The following is a 21,576-nucleotide window of genomic DNA, read 5'->3' on the forward strand; positions in this document are numbered from 1 at the left end:
TTTCGCGGTGATCATCTGCATCCTTGATTGCCACATGTATTCAAGCCGGCCCCAGAATTTGGGCACGAGTTCTGGCCAGCAATTGGTGTTCAGTTTTTCATTTTTGATAACGTTGTAGAAATTCTCTAATCGCTTCGTTTGGGTTTTCGCTCCCATGTAAACCATCTCGAATGCGGTACTTGTGGATTTCTTGGCCACCTCATGTGCCACGGTCGTGAAACTCCTGATCCAATTCATGTCTTCTCCTCCATACAGGCAAATGAATCGCTTTTCCTTCATCTGTTAGTTACTCACTCGTTAACAAAAAATAAAAAATAAAAAATAAAAAATAAAAAATAAAAAAAAAGAAATATTGATGGAACATTAAGTTAGTTAGCCTTCAATTAAGAAGTAGTGAATTATGGTGGTGAAATTTACCCAATCGAGCATGTTTGTGCCTTGGTAAATGTTTTGAAACAAGAATTTAAGTCCCCAAGTGGCTTGCTTCCAGAGCTGTACTTCGGTGGTGATGGTGATAGAGAGGTCACTCCCTCCCCAGATCTTAATATTGGTGAAGGCATTGTTGCTAACGACCTTACCATTTGGGCCCAACACCACCAGGCTTGGATTGCCGTTGAAGTGCCACTCCTCCTTGATGTACTTAATCACCGCCTTGTTCATCTTGTAGCCATGGTTCATCAAGTACCACGGCAAATTCTCTTGCACTAGCATCTTCTCAAACTCTTCCCGTTTGGATTGTATAGACTCCCCTAGTGTGAGACACACCAGATCATACTGATGAGAGACTTGCTTTGTATTCTTCTTGTACATCTCAGCCAGAATTCTGATCTCTTCTTCGTTCACGTCCAACTCAGCCAATATCAGTAGTAACACATTTTTCTTCTCCAGCACTTTCACGCTAACCTATTTATTTATTATTCATTAATTAGTACATATTACTTAGCCAAGCACTGTAGTGTTTGGAGGCGAGTTGGTTTAGAGAGAGAGAGAGAGAGAGAGAGAGAGAGAGTAAAAACCTGTTGGTTGGTGGAGACTTGGATAAGCGAATTCAGACCAATTTTGACGTCAAACATTTTGCAGATAATCTCTATGTTGTTAGTTTGAGTTGTTCCGGAGAATATTAGCTGAATCTCATGATAATATTCAGATATTTGCTTCACCTCTGCATTATAATTTATAGTACCACCACCATAACCACCACGACAGTATATAAGTATATTGGACAGCAAGTAAATTTAGAAAAGGAAGTGTCTGAATGATACTTCTAGAGTTGTATTGGTTTGAAGAATCAGTACTGGATCAGTTCAATTAGTCTGGTTTTGATGTGGATCAACATCGATCCCAGGTCGATCCTGTATTGATGGATTGATACAGGGTAAACATGTCAGATCAAGATCAATCCGGATATTGTTATTGGATCAGTATCAGTCGAGATCGATACCAATCCTGATTACTAAAACCCTGGGTGTATTTAGAATTTGACACATTTTTTTAGTTCCCTTTTGTTTTATTTTTAAATTTTTTTTAAATAAAGATATAAATGGGTTTCAAAAATAAATTGAAAATGATGTATCATTATTTTATTATAAAAAAATGTCATTGTTTTGTATATTTTTTCAAATACACATGTGAAATAATATTAATATATACTCTCATTGAGAAAAAAATTTTACCCAAAAAAAAAAATTTTGAGAAAACAGCTGCGTATATATCATACTAAAAGGGTAAAAGCAAGATTAAAATTTATTATTTGACAGCTTGAGAAGTTTCAATAAGAAAATTCCTTTAGAGAATCATAAATTATAGTAATTCAATCCGAACAGAACTGGTTCCTTCCTTAATAGTCATTATTATTTTCTCACTCACCAATGTAACGAATGTAAGGACGAAGTTCGTGATTAAATTGGCCAAGCTTGGCATTGAGATTCTCCTTTAAATTGGACAGCTTCTTTTCCTCAATTTTCGATGGAGTGTACCTGAAGAAGAAGAATTGAAGAAGAAATGGTAACAATTCCTATTCGCAGAGCTGGATCCAGCTAAAAGTACACCACCAGAGAGAGAGAGAGAGAGTGCATGGGGACATACTCTGGACCCAAGCCAAGGTAGCCGAAGATGTGGGGAATGCAGGCGTGGACACTCCTGAGAGTCCAGTAAACAGTAATTTGGAGGAGAGATTGGTCGACGATCTGACCTGACATCTTGCCGGAATTGAAGAGCATGCAATAACTGACGACGCACTCGGTGAGGTTGACCATTGCCTCGATAAGGCTCCTCACCGTCTCAAGGGGCTTCTTCCATTTGTTCGACTCCAGAACAAAGAAGAACCCGCCGTAGGTTACGGCGAAGGCGGCCATGACTAGAACCACCTGAGAATCCCACGAGTATCCCGACACAGTTTTGATCAGTGCCGACATTGTATTATACTCTTCTCCTCCTTCTATGCATTTGCACGACAACTGCCATACCATATCACCATACCATGCCATACCATAAATTAATTACTTTTCAGTACTAATATATATGTATACCTAATTATTTGAGCTGATGATCAAATTAATTTAAAAAAGGGAACTAACCTTGCAGGAGATCATGTGTATGGTTTTAGACAAAGCTTCGAAATTGGTTGGAGGGATCTTCTTTTTCAAGTTATTCAAAGCATACCCGACGACCTACACATGCGAATATGTATTTACTGATCGATTAGTATGTACTTTGTACTAGATTACCAACTAACAGTTTAGTTTAGTTTATACAATTATTAATTACATACAGGGTCACTTGTGATGGTGGTGGAGAGCTTAAGGATGTCCTTGACGAGTTCAAGAAGAGGATCGATATCGACAACTATGGGAGGGTGATCAGCGGGGCTGGTGGTCTCCATCAGTTTCTGTATCTCCTCCTCGTCTTCAAAAACTTCTCCTTTTCTTCTTCTTCTTCTTCTTCTCTATCTCTCTTGCTCTCTCGCTCTATCGGCGTATCCAACAAAGTCGGAAATGAATCAATTCAAAGAAGATGATTGTGAGAAGTGAATTTGATTCCAAACATGGGCAAGTAGCCCCTCGATCTTTAATTTCATCTATATAGTATATACAGCATTAAATAAAATCCCCCTGCCGGCTGCCGCCCCTCGTTTAATATAACATATTAAATGATTATCTATGTTCTTAAATTGTTATCAGAATATACATTGTTGAAATACATATCTGATTTTAATACATTTCACTTTCAGGCTGCATGGTGTACGCTAGTGTTTCCTTCTATTTATCTCTCTTCAATTTGGATCCTCTGCTGTTGGGCAGTCGTGTGGCCGGCGTGCAGCCTCACATAGTCAGGGTGTGGACCTGATTCGGCCAGGGTGCTTAGGCTGTGGGTGGGAATGTCATGTTGGAAAAAACTCTGTTTGAAGAAGGAAACTTCAAACTGCTTTGAACGCGATCTCGCTATCTTAAAGGAGATATTTGCCCCACACGACAAATTCACCTTCAAGAATCAACAAAGCAATAAATATAAAACACAGAACTCCACTTAGAGATACTGAATTGCAAGAGGGAGAGATAATTCGTTTGAACACATGACTCCCATCTTATAGAAGTGGAGCACCTCTTCTGAATAGACATATCTATTCATTCTGTATCCATTAGATCAATTGTCATATGATCTAACGGTCCAGATTAAACCAGAGATGAACCTGTTCACAACAGTCATATCCTATCAGACGTGACCTTAGGATCTTCTAATCCGACGGATCTGATCATTTAAAAAAAAAACAACGTACCAGATCAGATCGCTTGCATCGCGAGTGCTAAGTGCGTGCGTACGCCACTAACGCCTCTACAGCCCACTGCCCACGCCGCCCGTGTGCGTGCGCGTGTGCGGACGGCTACGCCGTCATCGCATATACACTGTAGAATGTCTCCCTTTTCCAATTTAATTCAAGAGATAAAGAAGGTAATATAATAAATACCATTTATAACTTTTGTAGTTTTCCGATGTGGGACTAAAGCATTTTTCCCAAAATAATAAATTATTTATTTAATCTCTCATTTATTACAATCTATCTAACAATCCCCCACTTGATTGTAATAAACATCTTAATATCTCTAATTACATAGTTATGTATACGAAAAGGTTGGCTTGGCATTAAACCTTTAATTAGTGTAAGTATTTCAGAGTCGTAACGTAGAATGTGGTTGACTTAGCATTAAACCAATTCTTACAAGTATTAAAACCGGAAATACCACATACACAACTATGATTGATTCTATGTCAAAACCTATAACATAGTAGTACTCTTACGGCCCTGTGCTCTATCCTGAATTCATGAACACTTGCAAGAATAAACCCTAAATTCTTGTTTAGAAACGGCACCATATCAGTATTCATATAGGTAGGTTTTTCTTTAGTATCTCTGTTATTGTAGATACTCTTACTTTACAAAAACCTTATTAAAACTTCATAGAAGTTACCCTCAACTCATAACAGTTAACATTGACACCTTTTGGGCTATTAATTTCAATGTTTTTACAATCACTTAACAGTAGCTAGTTATTACCCATTAAACCTTATTCATAAGGTTGGGTTCCCACTACTGGTGACTATAAGGGTTTCAGCCCCATTCCTTTGGATGTACCTTCTACAAGCTCCCTAGGTAGGCTTTTCGTAAAAGGATCCGCTAAATTATTGTTAGACTTTACATACAGAATGGTAACTATACCATCTCGGATCAATTGTCTAACATATTCATGTCTTAAGCTTATATGTCTAGACTTTCCATTGTAGATCTTACTATAAGCATTAGACATAGTGGCTTCATTATCACAGTACAGGAAAATAGCTGGCATCGGTTGTGGCCACAACTCTATATCCAGTAACATATTTCTAAGCCATTCTGCTTCTTTTCCTGCTGCTCCCAAAGCTATAAATTCAGACTCCATGGTTGAATGTGAGATACAAGTTTGCTTCTTTGAAGCCCAAGATATGGCTCCACCAGCTAGTGTGAAAATTCATCCAGATGTGGACTTATTATCACCTCTACTGGTGATCCAACTAGCATCCGAGTATCCCTCTAACACTGCTGGAAAATTTCTATAAAATAAACCAAAGTTCATAGTCTTCTTAAGATATCCAAAAACTCGACCAATGGCTTTCCAGTGATCCACACTAGGATTACTAGTGTATCTCGAAAGTTTACAAACAGCAAAAGCTATATCAGGTCTTGTACAATGCATTGCGTACATTAGGCTTCCAATTGCACTAGCATACTCAAGTTGTGCCACAGCCCTACCTGAATGCTCGCTTGTTTTAGAACTAGAATCATAAGGAGAGCTTGCTTCTTTTATGTCAAGAAATTTAAATTTCTCTATCATTTTCTGAACATAATGTGACTGACATAAAGCAAACCCTTCACTATGTTTCTTTACTTTAATTCCTAAAATAGTATCCACTTCATTTAAATCTTTCATTTCAAATTTTGAAGTAAGATACTTCTTAGTTTCAAGTACACCAACTAAGTTAGTTCCAAAAATAAGCATATCATCGACATAGAGGCATATAATTACACCATATGTGTTTGTAAATTTAGAATATATGCATTTGTCTGCACTGTTATGCTTAAAACCATTTGACAAAATTACTTGATCAAATTTTTCATGCCATTGTTTTGGCACTTGTTTTAAGCCATACAATGACTTAACTAATTTACAGACTTTCTTATTATTTCCAGGTAGAACAAAACCTCAGGTTGTTCCATATAGACCTCTTCATCTAAATCACCATTTAAAAATGCTGTTTTAACATCCATCTGATGAACACATAGGTCATATAATGAAGCTAAGGCAAATAACACTCTAATGGATGTTATTCTAGCAACAGGTGCATATGTATCAAAATAGTCAATACCTTCCTTTTGTTTAAAACCTTTGGCAACTAACCTTGCCTTAAATTTTTGGACAGATCCATCTGTATTCAATTTCTTTCGAAATACCCACTTACAACCTATGGGTTTAGATCATTGAGGTAAATCAACTGGCACCCATGTGCCATTAGACATTATGGAATCCATCTCATCATTTATAGCCTCTCTCCAGAAAGCTGAATCCCTGGAACACATAGCCTCACTATATGTTTTAGGATCATCTTCTAAATTGAATACTATTGGTATTTCATTTAGAACAACTTTCCTATTCCCTTCCATAAGAAAAACAAGAGCTTGTGAGGAAATAAAATCCGGACCTAAGTCCTTTTCTTTTCTAACTCTTTGACTTCTTTTGGGTTCACTAATCACACTCGAATCTCTTTTCAAACTAAGAGATGGTTGAGTTTCCATGTTAGTGTGACCACTAGACTCCAAAATAGAAGATGATGTCAGAATAGGTACCTCTTCAGATTTTGATTCATTGATGAATTTATTTTTTATAAATTCTACATCTCTTGATTCAACAATTATGTTAGAATCCAGATCCAAAAGTCTATATGCTTTTGAATTTTCAGCATATCCCACGAACACACTTTTAAGTGCTCTAGGACTTAATTTTGTCCTTTTAGGATCTGGTGTTCTATAAAAGGCTAAGCACCCCCACACTTTAAAATATCCAATGTTAGGCTTCCTTCCTTTCCATAACTCATATGGACTTGATTGTATTTTCTTAGAAGTAATCCTATTACTTATATGACATGCAGTTAATAATGCCTCACCCCACAAGTTATTCGGTAAACTAGCACCTGATAACATAGCATTTACCATATTAATAAGTGTCCTATTTTTTCTTTCAGCTATGCCATTTTGCTGAGGTGTATAGGGTGCAGACCTTTGGTGTATTATCCCATGTTCTTCACAAAATGCAAAAAAATCATTGGAAAAATATTCTCCACCTCTATCACTTCTAAGGATTTTAATCCTTTTATCCTTTTGGTTTTCTACTTCTGCTTTATACCTTTTAAATATATCAAAGGCTTCATCTTTAGTTCTCAATAAAAATACGTGTGAAAATCTTGTACAATCATCTATAAAGGTTATAAAGTATCTTTTCCCTCCTCTAGTTAAGAGGCCATTAATTTCACAAATATCAGAATGTATTAATTCCAAAATTTGTGAATTTCTCTCAACATTTGGAAAAGGCTTCTTAACCATTTTTGATTGAACACAGACTTCACATTTATTTTTATTTTCATGCTTATAAGAAATTAAACCTTGTTTTGACATATTTTTCATGTATCTAAGATTCAAGTGTCCTAAACGAGCATGCCATAAATCAGATGAACAATCAATCAAGTAAGCAGAACTAGAAACCATCTTATTAATACTGAACTTGAACATCCCATCAACAGAATAACCCTTTCCCACAAAGACACCCCCCTTTGGACAATATCATGTTATCAGACTCAAGAACGGTTTTAAAACCATTCTTACAAAGCATACTAGCAGAGACCAAATTCTTACGAATTTCTGGAACATACAACACATTCATTAACTTCAATTTCTTCCCAGAAGTAAATTGCAGTTCAACACTTCCTTTTCTCAGGACCTTAGGAGAATTGTGATTCCCCATTAGAACATCTCGTCCTGCAATATCTTCAAAGGTCTTGAACTGTATTTTGTCATTGCACACATGAACCGTTGCTCCTGAATCAAGCCACCAATCTTGAGATTTCACCACACTAGCCATATGCAATTCAGTAATCATACCAATTTCCATCATTACAACTAGATCTTGTGGTGCAGATTCAACAACATTTGCTTTGTCTGGAACACTACTGTTCTTCCGATACTTGCAATCACGAATGTAATGACCCTTTTTTCCACAATGAAAACATGCTCTGTCTTTCTTGTCTTTGCTGCTATTCTTGAAAACTCCCTTCTTGTTGATCTTTAGTTTCTTATGAAACTTCTTAACTCCACTTTGTTCAACAGTGTTCACTTTCGAACCAATGACCAAGCCATCATGAATTCTATTCTCTTCCTCAATTCGTAGATGCTTTTCGAGTTGTCCAATGACAAATCTTGTCATATGAAGAAGTTTCTTTCGTAATCATTCCAACCGGGGAAGTTTAGATATAATCGCCCCCACTTGAAGTAAATCGAAAGCGTGACTTCAAGATCACGGAGTTTTCCCACTATAACTTGAAGATCATGAAATTGATCCATGATCTCGACACCATCACTCATACTGAATTCAAAATATTTCATGGTGAGAAATTTGCTCATACCTATTTTCTGATTCGTATTTCTCTTCAATCTGTTTCCAAATTTCATATGGTGACTTGATTGGCTTGTAGTAATCATAGAGACGATCTGAGAGACTATTCAGAATATATCCTCGGCAGATTAACTCATCTTCTTCATGCTTGCTTCTTTCTTTCTTCACAGCATCAGTGTCTTTATCAGACGGTTCTGGCAATGGTTGCAACATAGAACTTAGCAAATAAAAGATCTTCAGACGAGTCAACAGAAACACCATCTTATCTTGCCAACGGGTGTAGTTGGTGCCATCAAAACGTTCAAGTTTGACGAAGTCTGGGGACGTCATCATCTTCAAAGCAGCGTTGTCTAATCCTCCTTCCATGGTAACAAAATATCTCCTTTAAATTGTTGGAAAAAACTCTGTTTGAAGAAGGAAACTTCAAACTGCTTTGAACGCGATCTCGCTATCTTAAAGGAGATATTTGCCCCACACGACAAATTCACCTTCAGGAATCAACAAAGCAATAAATATAAAACACAGAACTCCACTTAGAGATACTGAATTGCAAGAGGGAGAGATAATTCGTCTGAACACATGACTCCCATCTTATAGAAGTGGAGCACCTCTTCTGAATAGACATATCTATTCATTCTGTATCCATTAGATCAATTGTCATATGATCTAACGGTCCAGATTAAACCAGAGATGAACCTATTCACAACAGTCATATCCTATCAGACGTGACCTTAGGATCTTCTAATCCGACGGATCTGATCATTTAAAAAAAAAACAACGTACCAGATCAGATTGCTTGCATCGCGAGTGCTAAGTGCTTGCGTACGCCACTAACGCCTCTACAGCCCACTGCCCACGCCGCGCATGTGCGGACGGCTACGCTGTCCTCGCATATACACTGTAGAATGTCTCCCTTTTCCAATTTAATTCAAGAGATAAAGAAGGTAATATAATAAATACCATTTATAACTTTTGTAGTTTTCCGATGTGGGACTAAAGCATTTTTCCCAAAATAACAAATTATTTATTTAATCTCTCATTTATTACAATCTATCTAACATGTCATTTCACCCTGCCTGTGTGAGGCGGCATGCCGGCCGCAAAGCTGCTCGGTAGCAAAGGATCACGATCCATCTGTCTCCTCCAAGACACAGGATGGCGCTAGCGTATGCTACCTAGCCGGACATAGAACTCAATCTCTATTTGAATACCACATAGTATCTAAATCCGTATATGGCATTTGATTATGGAGATATATATCCATGTAAGAGGAATATAATTTAGATTTTCATACTGTATGAACCCCTTGCAATGAGAGAGAGAATGGGTGTAGACACTGAAATTTTGCCACCGCCCTTGACAATGATGACAACGAGACACGGATGAAAAACATCGCACCCACACCCCCTGAGAAACCTAGAAGGAAGCCCAAAATAAGCCCAAACTAGCCCAGTAAAAGCCCAAAACGCCTGGTGATGTCATGCCTAGAGCACGGCGCCGTGGTAACCCACCACGGTGCCGTGAAAGGCATTCCACGGTGCCGTGGTAACTCACCACAGCGTAGTGGAAAAGGACAAACCTCACCAAAGTGACATCATCCACGGCGCCGTGGAAAACTCTTTTACGACGCCATGAAGACCTTCCACGGCGTCGTGGATGACCACCACGGCGCCATGATCTGTGGGGCACCCCTATAAATAGGAGGGCCCCCCTCCCTCCATTTTCATGGAGAAATAGGCAAGGGAGACCCTCCTAATCGATTTTTAAGTTGTTTTCCCCTCTTTTGGGCCATTTTGAGTTACTATGAGTAGCTTCTCCCAAAGAATGGAAAGATCCTTCGATTATCCCACTTGAGTGATGAGTGTTCCCCTCCTAACCCGACCGTTACTTTGTCCGTACATGGGTAATAAAAATCTTCTTCCATAGCCATTATTTTGTTTATGTGCAGATAACGGGAAACACCCTCAATGAGCCGTGACTCTGTCCGAAGAACCAGTGACGATACGCCCATCTGTCTCCACCTAAGCTGGGGGACCACCGATAGTCAAGGAGTTTTTGTGTGAAGGTTGATTGAATAGGATTCAATATTGCATGTGATAGGCTTTCCATGCATAGAGGAGATTGAGTTTCAATAAGAAACTCAATCAGAATACCGTGACCGACTGAATAGGAAACAACATATGTCAATACACCCCCTCAAGATGGAGGGTCAGCCTGGTGAACCTTCAGCTTGTTACGAAGAAACTGAAATCGCACAATGGACAGAACCTTTGTCAGAGCATCAACAACTTGATCAAATGCATAAATAAACTTAACAGAGAGCTGGTGATTGGCAACCCGTTCCCGCACAAAATGGAAATCAATCTCAATGTGTTTAGTGCGGGCGTGAAATACCGGGTTTGCAAACAGATATGTGGCACCAATATTATAGCACCAGAGGACTGGAGGACCCTTGAGAGGGAAGCCAATGTCTTTGAAAAGAGCCTCCAGCCAAATTAATTCAACGAATGCATCGGCCAGCGCTTTATACTCAAACTTGTTGGAGCTACGAGCCACTGTTTTCTGCTTACGAGAGTTCCACGAAATTAAATTGGGTCCAAGAAAAATTGCATAGGCACCTGTGGAACATCGATCAAAGCCACTATCGGCCCAGTCTGCATAAAAAAATGCCTGTAAAGAATGATTGGAGGAATGTTGAAGGAGCAGACCATGAGTCATAGAACTCTTCAAATAACGTAAGATACACTTGACCATGGCCTAATGAGACTCCGTAGGAGCGTGCATATACTGACAAACTCGGTTGACTGAGAAAGCCACATCAGGGCATGTTAGAGTAACATATTGAAGGGCGCCAACAATGGAGCGGTATCGGGTAGGATCATCCATAGGAACACCCCTTGAATCAGAGGGGGAGATAGTAGTAGCCATTGGAGTAGATATAGGTTTGCAATCACTCATACCGGCACGGGCAAGAAGATACTTAATATAACGGCCTTGTGAGAGAAGAACACCCTTTGGATGTGATAGCACCTCAATGCCCAAGAAAAAATGAAGAGGGCCAAGATCCTTGATAGAAAATTAGGCAGCCAGCATGGACAGAAGTGTAGTGACTGGAGTTGTTGCTAGTAACGATGATATCATCCACATAAATAAGAACATAGATCAATACTGAATTCTTGTAGTAAATAAATAAAGAGGGATCTGTACGGAAGGTAGTGAAGCCCAATTGAATCAAGAAGCATGTAAGGTGATGGAACCATGCCCGGGGGGCTTGCTTGAGACCATACAAAGAGCGATGCAACCTGCATACATGATTGGGTTTGGAAGAGTCCTCAAACCCAGGCAGTTAAACCATATATACCTCTTCTGAAAGAACGCCATGGAGAAAGGCATTGTGAACATCTAGCTGACGAATGGCCCACCCTTGAGAAATTGCGATTGCAAGAATAGAGCAAACAGTGGTTGGTTTCACTATAAGGCTGAAAGTGTCAGTATAGTCCAAGCCCTCAAGTTGGTGAAACCCCTTTGTGACTAGGCAAGCTTTGTAGCACTCAAGGGAACCATCAGCCTTACGCTTGATTTGGTAAACCCACTTGCACCCAACCAAATTCATGTGTGAAGATTGAGGCACCAAAGACCATGCCCCATTTTTAAGTAAAGCATTGAATTCTTTGGACATTCCTGCTCGCCACTCGGGAGATTTGCAGGCTTGGGAGAAGCAGATAGGCTGGGTGAGGAGAGAGGTAGCAGTGGCGGCCAAGGCATGGGAGGGGCGGGGTCGAAGCTGCATGGTATGGGTGCGGGTTGTTGGGGTACCCAAGGGGTTGGAATTGTAAAGGTCCACCAAGGAGCGGGTGTGACCAGGAGGGGAAGGAGAGTTAGTTGGTGCTTCAGGGGTACTACCAGGTTAGGTAATGGGAGAGGGCACTGGGAGGGGCAGCGTGGGTGAGGTAGAGGGTGAAGGAGAAGGGGGAGGGGATGGTAGTGATGTTGGTACCGGGGTTAGTAAAGGTAAGGGCACCTTAGTGGGGGAAATGCCCCAAGGGACCGAAGGGGGGGGAGCCACTGTTGGCGGGGGACCAAGGATAGATGATTGAAAGGGAAAAACCATCTCGTCAAACTGAACATGGCAAGCTAAATACATGCGATTGGTTGAGAGATCCAAATACTGGTAACTTGTGTGAGAGGGACTGTATCCAAGAAATACACATGGTTTGGAGCGAAAATCCAATTTATGGGTATTGTAAGGCCGTAGGAGGGGAAAACATAAACATCCAAAGATGCGTAAAAGTGTTGTCAGGGCTTTTGTGGGTGATAATATCACATGCCTAGGCATACCCAATGTGACGACCATATGATAAGGGTGCCCAGCCCAAACCCTAGTCGTGACTACCATTTTAAGTAAAACTTACAGACATCTAATGCTCAAAAAGTTTATATCGTATGTGATAATATCAAACTAAAATGTATAAAAGTTCAATACAAAGGTGAATCGGGTTGAACCGGACCGAACCGGGTTTGATGGACACACACTTATCCAACATCAACTACATTGGACGAAATTCTGTTGCTACACTAGTAGGCTGGCAGCCAAGGAAATGAAATCTAAAAGTGTATTTTAGAAAATAATAAAACCTAGGAGGGTATTTATGAAACCAAAGGGGAAGTGAATTATTCCATTTTCTTGGCTGCCAGGCTTGTAGCAGGAACATTCCTGCTACAATGTAGTTGGAAAAATTTTTGCTGCTACACTTGTAGCTGGAATGTTCCTACTACAAGGCTAGCAGACAAGGAAATGGAATAATTCACTTCCCTTTTGGTTTCATAAATACCCTCCTAGGTTTTCGTATTTTCTAAAATACCCTTTAAGATCTCATTTCCTTGGCTGCCAGCCTTGTAGCAGAAATGTTCCTGCTACAAGTGTAGCAACAAAATTTTGTCCGGCCTTGATGGCACTGTCAAGTGTCGGGTTTTAACATGCCCCGGGTAAGACTTACTTTCTATCCAGGTTTGGGTGGGTTTTAAGGTTGCAATTGATTGTTGTAATTTTTTATTTTTTTAATGGGAAGGAAAACGCCACCTGGTCCCGCAACACACGCCGCCCCTGCACCCTGACACAGAGAGGAAGGGGTGCGACAGTCATTTCGTATTCCCATGTGTCAGGGTTGCAAGGACGGCGTGTCTGGTGCCCATGTGTCAGGGTCACAAGGACGGTCATTTTCTTTGGACAACAGTGTGGGGCCAATGAAAGCACGTGAATTGGTATCACCATGGATGAGATATTAGATTTCATTGGGGTGGGGTGGTAATTTTGCTTGCTCGTGTATGAGTGTAGGAACCACACAATGAGGTAACGTTCTTTTTCCCCTTTCTTTTTTTGCAACAGATGCCATTTTGTATTTTATATTCATTTACAATTGATGGTATATTGGTAATTTTATTAAAACTTTGAATCAGAGTTTGAGCAACTTCCTTGTTTACTTTGGACTAAAATTTGACAATGAGACGTATGTAGGGTCCTCTATCGCATAGACTAACCCATGTACTGTCAACTGCCAAGTAGCAAATAGTGAAGCATTATACTTCACTATGCATAGTGATGCCTAGAAGGAACCTTCTGTAATATCCCCTTCCTCTCTGTCTCCTTCCCTCTCCCTCGCCCCTATGGCTCTCCCTCCCCTGCCCCTACCCCACCCTCGCTCTACAACTCCCTCACCCCTTGATCCCACCCTCCTCTTGCAACTCCCATTCCCTCTCTTCCTCGTCCCTTCCGTAATACCTGTGTTTCTCTATCCTATGGGGCAATTGCTTCAACTATCTAACAATCTTCTCAGGATCATCTAAGAAACAACTAATCCAATTGCCATGCTCTGCTCTGTCCTCAACCTGCCTCCATCCCTATATTCCTTTTACTCGACAACTTAAGCTTTCTACGCACTTTCCGGAGCTTCTCAGCCACGATAAACATAGAATGGCGGTCACTTCCATATTTCATACTTTTCTGATCTCTCCATTGGTTTGGTTTCGCTCCAATTTTCCATTTGTTGTGGTTCTCAGTTAGTTGGGGTCCAATTTTCAGCCGGTTCCATTATACCCAAAATCAAAGCCTGCCCAATATGGAATCGGTTCTATTGGGTTCGGTTGTAGTTTTGGTGCAACACTTGTTCTTAAGCTCAAACCCCCATGCCCCATGGAAAGGTCAAGCTGATATAGCCCCTAAGTCCAAACCAAAACCAATTGAGAACTTCAAAAATCAAGCCCAAGCCCAAACGAATGGAGAGCTTCAAAAGTCAAGCCCAAGCCGAAGCCCGCAGAGAGCTTCAACAGTCAAGAGAATTTAAAAATCAACTTAAACCGTTCTAGACGTCGGGAGCGGAGGTAAGGCGGTAATTGCATGCCCGGCCCAGTCTGCACCGCACAGGCCACTACCGGCAGCTGAACCGTAGAGGATCTGTGGTGCCAAAATACTCACAATTCTATGAGAGAGGGAAGATGAGATCTGGGAGTTAGGTTCCAACTTATTTGTCACCCAACCGGTGACATGCAGCCGTACCCAAACATAACAATACTTATTTATTATTTTACTAGTTATTACAGCACACGTCGGATTTCGCTCACACTAGTAATTCTACTGGAATGGACACCTGTTTCGTTACTAGAAAGAACGAATCAGGTGAATCCTGATGGAGAGTAGCTGGCTAATCTTTACAGCAGCTATACATGACGAACTTCTCCATAGAGCAGCGACAAATCTCACAGGGCAACTCCTCCGGAATACTGCCGACGGTGACCGGCAGGATGAGCCGATTGCAGTGAAGCTTGGGGTTGATTTCCTGCTTTTTCACGTAATCAATGATTACTTCCATAAAATCCTTAACCAGGCCAAACGATTCCTTCAAACAATCGAACTGCCTGAAGCAGTTCAAGATTATGTCTCCCTTGGCTTTGACCATGATTGTGGATCCCTTACTGATAAGCGCCCACCCTTTCTCGCTGCCATCGTATGTAAGCATTGTCTTGATCTCCTTCATTATGTAGTCCTCCTCAATGGAGGTCTTGGTGATCACCTGCATCCTGGAGTGCCACATGCTCTCCAGCCGAACCCAGAATTTGGACAACACCTCTGCCGGCCACCAATTGCTCAGGTTTTCTTTCTTGATGATGTCGATGTTTTCCTTCACTCGTTTAGTTAGGTTTCTTGCTCCAATGTACACCATCTCGAATTGAATATTGGTGGCTTTAATCGCCACCTCTCGTGCCGCCGTCGTGAAATCCCTGATCCAGTTGATGTCTTCTCCTCCATACAGACAAATGAAGCGTTCATTCTCCTTTATCTGTTAGATCAAGATTAATGGAACAAGTCTTATTATTAGTGTAAGTATAATAAATACTCTTTAAGAAGAAGAAGAAGAAGAAGCAGAAGATGATGAAATTTACCCATTGGAGAGTGTTTTTGGCTTCATCAATGGTTTGAAGCAAGAGTTCAAGTCCCCAGCTGGTTTCACTCCAGAGCTGTGCTTCTGTTTTGATGGTGATAGAGAGGTCAATACCACCCCAGATCCTTATATTGGCGAAAGAATTCTGGCTGATTACCCTACCCTGTGGGTCCAACACCACAAGGATGGGCTTGTTGTTGAAGTGCCACACCTCTTTAATGTACTTAATCACCGCCCGGTTAATCGAGTGTTCATCATGCAACAAGTACCACGGCAGCTTCTTTAGGTTCAACATATTCTCAAATTCTTCCTTTTGGGATCTTGTGGTCTTCCCTAATGTGAGACACACTAGATCGTACTGACACACTTGTCTTGTGTTCTTGTACATCTCAACCATAATCCCGATCTCTTCTTTGTTAACCTCCAACTCGGACGATATCAGTAGTAACACATTTTTCTTCTCCAGCACTTCAACTCCAACCTATATATATTTTGTGTTACATACATACAAAGCAGACAGAGAGAGAAAAGCAAATCAATTAAACCTTAAAGCATGCTGCATGAAACGAGAGAGAGAGAGAGAGAGAGAGTAAAAACCCAACCTGTTGCTGGGTGGAGACATGGAAAAGCGGCTTAAGACCATCTTTGGCGTCAAACAATGCTGTAAGAATCTTTATGTTGTCTGTGGGGATCATTGCGAAGAGTTGCAAAAGCTCAAGATAATATTCAAATATTTTGTTCTCCTCTGCATTACCACCTCCACCACAACGGTACCAACGTAAGAAATTTTAAAAAGTGTAAATCGACTTCAACCCCAAAGGTTCCTTCTTTCTCATTATTCACTCACCAATGTACTGACGGTACCGATCGAGTTGGTAATGACTGACATTGAGAATCTTCCATAATTTGGAAAGCTCTTCAACCTCAATTCTCGATGGAATGTACCTGAAATGGTAATTCGTAATTAATTAGCTGAAATTCAGATTCATTAATCCATCCATCCATCCATCCAGTCCATAACAATTACATTCAATCTACGAAAGGGACATTACTCGTGACCCAAGCCAAGGAAGCCGAAGAACTGAGGGACGCAGGTGACGACGCTCCTGACGGTCCAGTAAACGGCAGTTTGGACAACCGATTGATCGAGGGGCTTCTGGCCTGCAGGGAGCTTTCTGAAATTGACGACGCACTCAGTCACCTTCACCATGGCGTCGATAAGGCTCCTCAGCGTCTCCAGTGGCTTCGATTTGTTTACACCAACCATTAAGAAGAACCCACCGTAGGTGACGGCAAAGGCTGCCATGACTAGAACCACCTTCGCATCCCAGGAGTAACTCGACAGTGTTTCGATCAGTGCCGACATCTTATCATCCCCTTCTCTTCCTCCTCCTCCTTCTCCTCCGGTGCATTTGCATGATATCTGCCATTAACTCAAGTGTTTCAATTCCACTGTTAGCTAGTATATAGATCGGTACTCAAATTAACTTACTTTGCAGGAGATCTTGTGTATGGTTTTAGTCAATGCTTCAAAATTGGATGGAGAGGTCTTCTTTTTCAAGCTTTCCATTGCCTGCCCAACAACCTACGCATCCAAATTATTATATAGAATTAAATAACAAGAAAGACAATATCTAATCCCAATGATAACTGCAATGCTTACAGGGTGGCTACTGGGGCCGCCATTGGCAGTGGTAGTGGTGGTGGAGAGCTTGAGGATGTCCTTGATGAGTTCGAGCAGTGGCTCTACATCGACCATCTGGGTGGGGTGACCAGCGTGGGTGATCTCGATCTGCTTCATCTTGTCAGTGTCGTCTTTGTCGCTGAGCATGCGGTGTTCATCCCTCATCAGCTTCAGAAACTGCTCCATCTTCTTTCTTTTTCTTTCTCTCGGTGTCTCCAAGTCGGAGAAGAAGAAGAACGTGCGAAGTGAGTTCAATGCCCAATTTTGGGCATAGTAGCCCTTCTTTATATCAGCTCCTCGTACGAGGAGAGTAATAATTATTAAGTTCCCTTGTACGATGGTGGAACGACATCTGTTCAACATCAGGAAGCGTGAATTTCGTGGTGACTTTGGAGAGGGAAATTTTATTTGGAATAAAGCAAAAATGTATCCACTCCCTTGCTTCTAAATGGAGGGAGGGATAGTTAATTAGTGGTCCACTAACCCTAATTTCCAGGTTCTTTACAGTTCAAAAGTGTTGTCTCAAATCAAGACTGGTCCAGGGGGGGTCCCTAAGGAAAGGAAACGTTTTGATTACTGATCATCTCTTGTATACATCATACGACGAGCTTCAGAGGTTAAGGGAGAAGTGTCACAGACTCTCTACAATCTTCAGAGCTTTGTGACTCACTTCTGTAATTCATATTGGCATCGTGACATGGTTCTAGGAATTGGTATCGGATCGGTTGAATCGACCAATCCATATTGAAATTAGTAGAAGTTGATCCGTATCAATATCGGCCGAGGTCGATCAAAGGTCAAAACATATAAAAAAAACAAAGGCAAAATTGTTAAATTGTGGCTGATACAGGCGATCTATATGGGATCCATATATATAACGTTCTTGTTGTTTGATCTAAATATCGGATCCGTATGGCCATGGTTTTAGTGCACGGTATCGGAACTGGTATCGACAACATGCAAAACCGATACAATATCAATATGGTATCGATCTGTATCAGATAAAATTATCTCTGAAATTCTTTAAAAAATGAATTTTCTGACCATTTTACTCCTTATCAGTACTGTACTACCGATACAATATCAATATCGAAAACTAGCAAAACTAATACATATCACCTAAAACGATACGGATACTTAGAACCATGCATATGGCAATGACCAATCCCGGATTCCATATCGTGAACTCAAACCATGATCAGGACCCGAATGTTGATTGTTAAGACTACGTGACCTGATATAAGAATGCTGATGTAGACAAGTGTACGTATTATATGGCCCATTCACATTTGTTTTGCTTGTATTGTCGGGGTTTTGCTCGGGTCAGTCCGACTTTACATTCTTTCCACGACCATTTTTATTGGGTTTGGGTGGTTTTTAATGTTGGGCGAATCTGATTGTAATAATTGTTGTAACTTTTTTTTGACCTTTTTTATTCTTTAATAATTTTCTTTTGAGAAAATTATTTGGACGCCCCTAGACTATGGCCTAATTACTTATTTTTTCTAATATTTTAAATAATTACTTGAACACCCTTACAGTTTACCATTTATTTGAAGTAGGTCAAGTCCGTTAATTTAGTGATGATGTCATCGGTTAAATTTTTTGTAATGCCTAAACTACCATTAAATGGTAGTGAAGTGACCCTTTTACCCTCTTCCTCCTCCTCCCTACAACCAACTAATTTCATATTCAAACCCTAATAGATTTAAGAAAAAAAATTCTTTTTTCTTAAACAGATTTCTAATCAAAATAACCCAAAACCCTTAATCGATTTCAGATTCAAACCCTAATAAATCTCTTTCATAGCCGATTCAGGTACCAAAAAAAAAAATAAATCTAAGAAGCTACTGCCCCTGTTGCCCAGAAAACAATCAGCAAACTTTAGACATCTTCTTCTTCCTTTATTTTTTATTGCTAAGGGCTGAAAAAATGTTTAAACAACACATTGATTGCCGGTTCTTGAAGCAGCAGCCATGGCTTCCTTTTTTTTTTTTATTTTTTTATGTGCATACATATATTTTTTGTTTTCTGTTGGATATTTGAAGACCCAGATCTCAGCCATCATACAGACAATAGGATTGAGATTTGGAGGGCTGTTCCTGCCCTATTCAAGAAGCACTCGACCTACCTTTGAAGGCCTGTTGAACGCAAATCTATTAGATCTGGAATTTTCTCCTGGGATTCATATCGGCTCACTGGTTTTAGGATTTTCTTTACTACAATCTCAAGGTGCAACTTCTCTGCAAGTATTCTTCTGATCAGGCCCATATTCGAAGGGTATATTCTTTTTCTAGAGAGCTCCACTCAATCCAGGTTAAAGGTCTATTTGGCTGGCTGGTTTAAGCCCTAGTTTAAACCTTCTAATTCTGATTTTCTTTCTATTTTGGTGGACTATTAATCGATATCTCTCTACTGGTTCTTTGAATCTGCTATTTAGCGTAATCTTTTGGGGTTTGGCAAAGAGAGTGAGAGAAAGATTCTATCGTCGTCGTGACGAAAACAATAGTTGGGGTTCTTTTTTAATGGCCAACGGTAAGATATTCTGGGTTGTTTGCAATAAGAAGAAGAAGGGTAATTTGATAATTTACTCATTATTTTTTATTAAATAGGTGATAAGGGTAAAATGGACACTTTTAATTAAACACTAATAGCAGACTAACACCGTCAGACTTCGTAGGGTGTCAAGTAATTGTTTGAAACATTGGTAATCATTAGCAAAATGGTCATAGTACAGGGGGTGTCCAAGTAATTCTCTCTTTTCTTTTTAATTGGAGATACTTTCGTAAATTCCTCCTCTTCCTTCCTATCGTGGTTGGTTATATAAAGTCTATCACCATGACAATTTTGCCCACATATACAAACCAATGGTTATCGAAATCGTACAATCAGGGTTAAGTATTTTTCAGGGTTTTTTATAATGAAAAATTCAACCTGGTAATGATTTTGTACTCACACATAGGATGCATGGGGATAGATGTAGGATGGAGACGGACGTAGGATGGTGACCACTCATTGTCACCATTTATGATTACACAATGATTCTCTTAAAAAATACATGGGTAAAAGATTCGCACCATTTTTACTAGTCATAAGATGAATTCTTTATCCAATGTTACTTGCCTCTGGTAGACAATCGATCTGGCCAAATAATTCGGCCACTCGAATGTTGTTTTTTTTGTTGGGTGAAGGAAATTTCATTTAGAAAGACGAGCTACAGCCAAGGAGTCAGAGAGACAAAGCTCTTGAATCCATGGAATGGAAATAAGCAAAGCTCAAAAAGATAGGACCTTCCTGCTAAAGAATTCGCCACAACATTAAGATCTCTAGGAATAAAAGCAAATGAAACATTCCGAAAATAGATGCTAAGGTGCCTGATATCATTAAGAACAAGAACGATCTCCACAGGTGGATGATTGCCATAGTTGTTGATGTAGGAAATGACATCCCTGTTATCAGACTCCACCTAAAACACATGTATGAATATATTTGCCTATATTCAAACAAAGTGGATTAAACCAAATCAATAAGCAAAACATTTTTTTTCCAAAGAAATGGAAGTGAACCATTTTGCAAAACTTTGTAAAGAATCTCTCCACTAGTACTTTTATCCTACCGTTCTATTTAAGTTAATTAAGTTTCAAATGTAAGAGCCTGATGCTCTAACATAAATTATACATTTAAGTGTGCCTCAATTCACTCAGGTATAGCCCGTATAGGCCTTGTCCGTCAGGTGTCTGGAGGCCTTTGCGACTAGGGCCGGGGCACCTTGTGCCCTTAAGTTCTCATGATAGTGTTCTTGCTTGTAATGCTTTTCCAATAAATGTACTTTCCTCACTCTCACTGTTCAATAATGCATCCTCTTCCCTCTTCTTTTCCTCTTGTTTGCAATAAATTGATATTAATTATCAAAGAACAAAAACTCTAATAATGCAAAGATTGCACTTCTTCAGTTTATACTATATAATTAAAAGATAACTTCAGAGAAGATGTAGAACTTAATACAAGGAGCAACGCCATAAAAACACACAGACCCCTCCACAGCCTACAGCTTCCACAGGCATTTTGGTACCGATCAATGTAGGTAAGAGGATTTGTGGACATATCTGTCCTCTCGCCGATCTCTTGACCTCTTGGGGACATGCATTCAACTTGCAAGCCACCAACCAACCGAGCTAGCGGTTGTTTGCAACTAAATAACTTCAATGGCATCTTTTATCTCCTTTATTTTCTCTCTTTTGAGTAGAAGGCTAGGAGCACC

General features: G+C 40.1%; 1 protein-coding gene across 1 annotated transcript; it reads right to left on the bottom strand.

Annotated features, from left to right (window-relative positions):
- Positions 1 to 1,594: 1,594 nt before the first annotated feature.
- Positions 1,595 to 17,015, bottom strand: LOC122672876 (protein SIEVE ELEMENT OCCLUSION A-like). The gene is made up of 7 exons (XM_043870381.1): positions 16,684 to 17,015; positions 16,479 to 16,576; positions 16,234 to 16,376; positions 15,633 to 16,112; positions 14,893 to 15,529; positions 10,019 to 10,024; positions 1,595 to 1,606 (listed from the first exon to the last, which is right to left on the bottom strand). Exons 1-5 carry the CDS (start codon positions 16,995 to 16,997, stop codon positions 14,894 to 14,896), a joined length of 1,671 nt encoding a protein of 556 aa, XP_043726316.1. The 5' UTR covers positions 16,998 to 17,015; the 3' UTR covers positions 1,595 to 1,606; positions 10,019 to 10,024; position 14,893.
- Between the last annotated feature and the right edge of the window lie 4,561 nt (positions 17,016 to 21,576).

The sequence above is a fragment of the Telopea speciosissima genome, chromosome 8, assembly GCF_018873765.1.
Source record: "Telopea speciosissima isolate NSW1024214 ecotype Mountain lineage chromosome 8, Tspe_v1, whole genome shotgun sequence".
Taxonomy (NCBI): domain Eukaryota; kingdom Viridiplantae; phylum Streptophyta; class Magnoliopsida; order Proteales; family Proteaceae; genus Telopea; species Telopea speciosissima.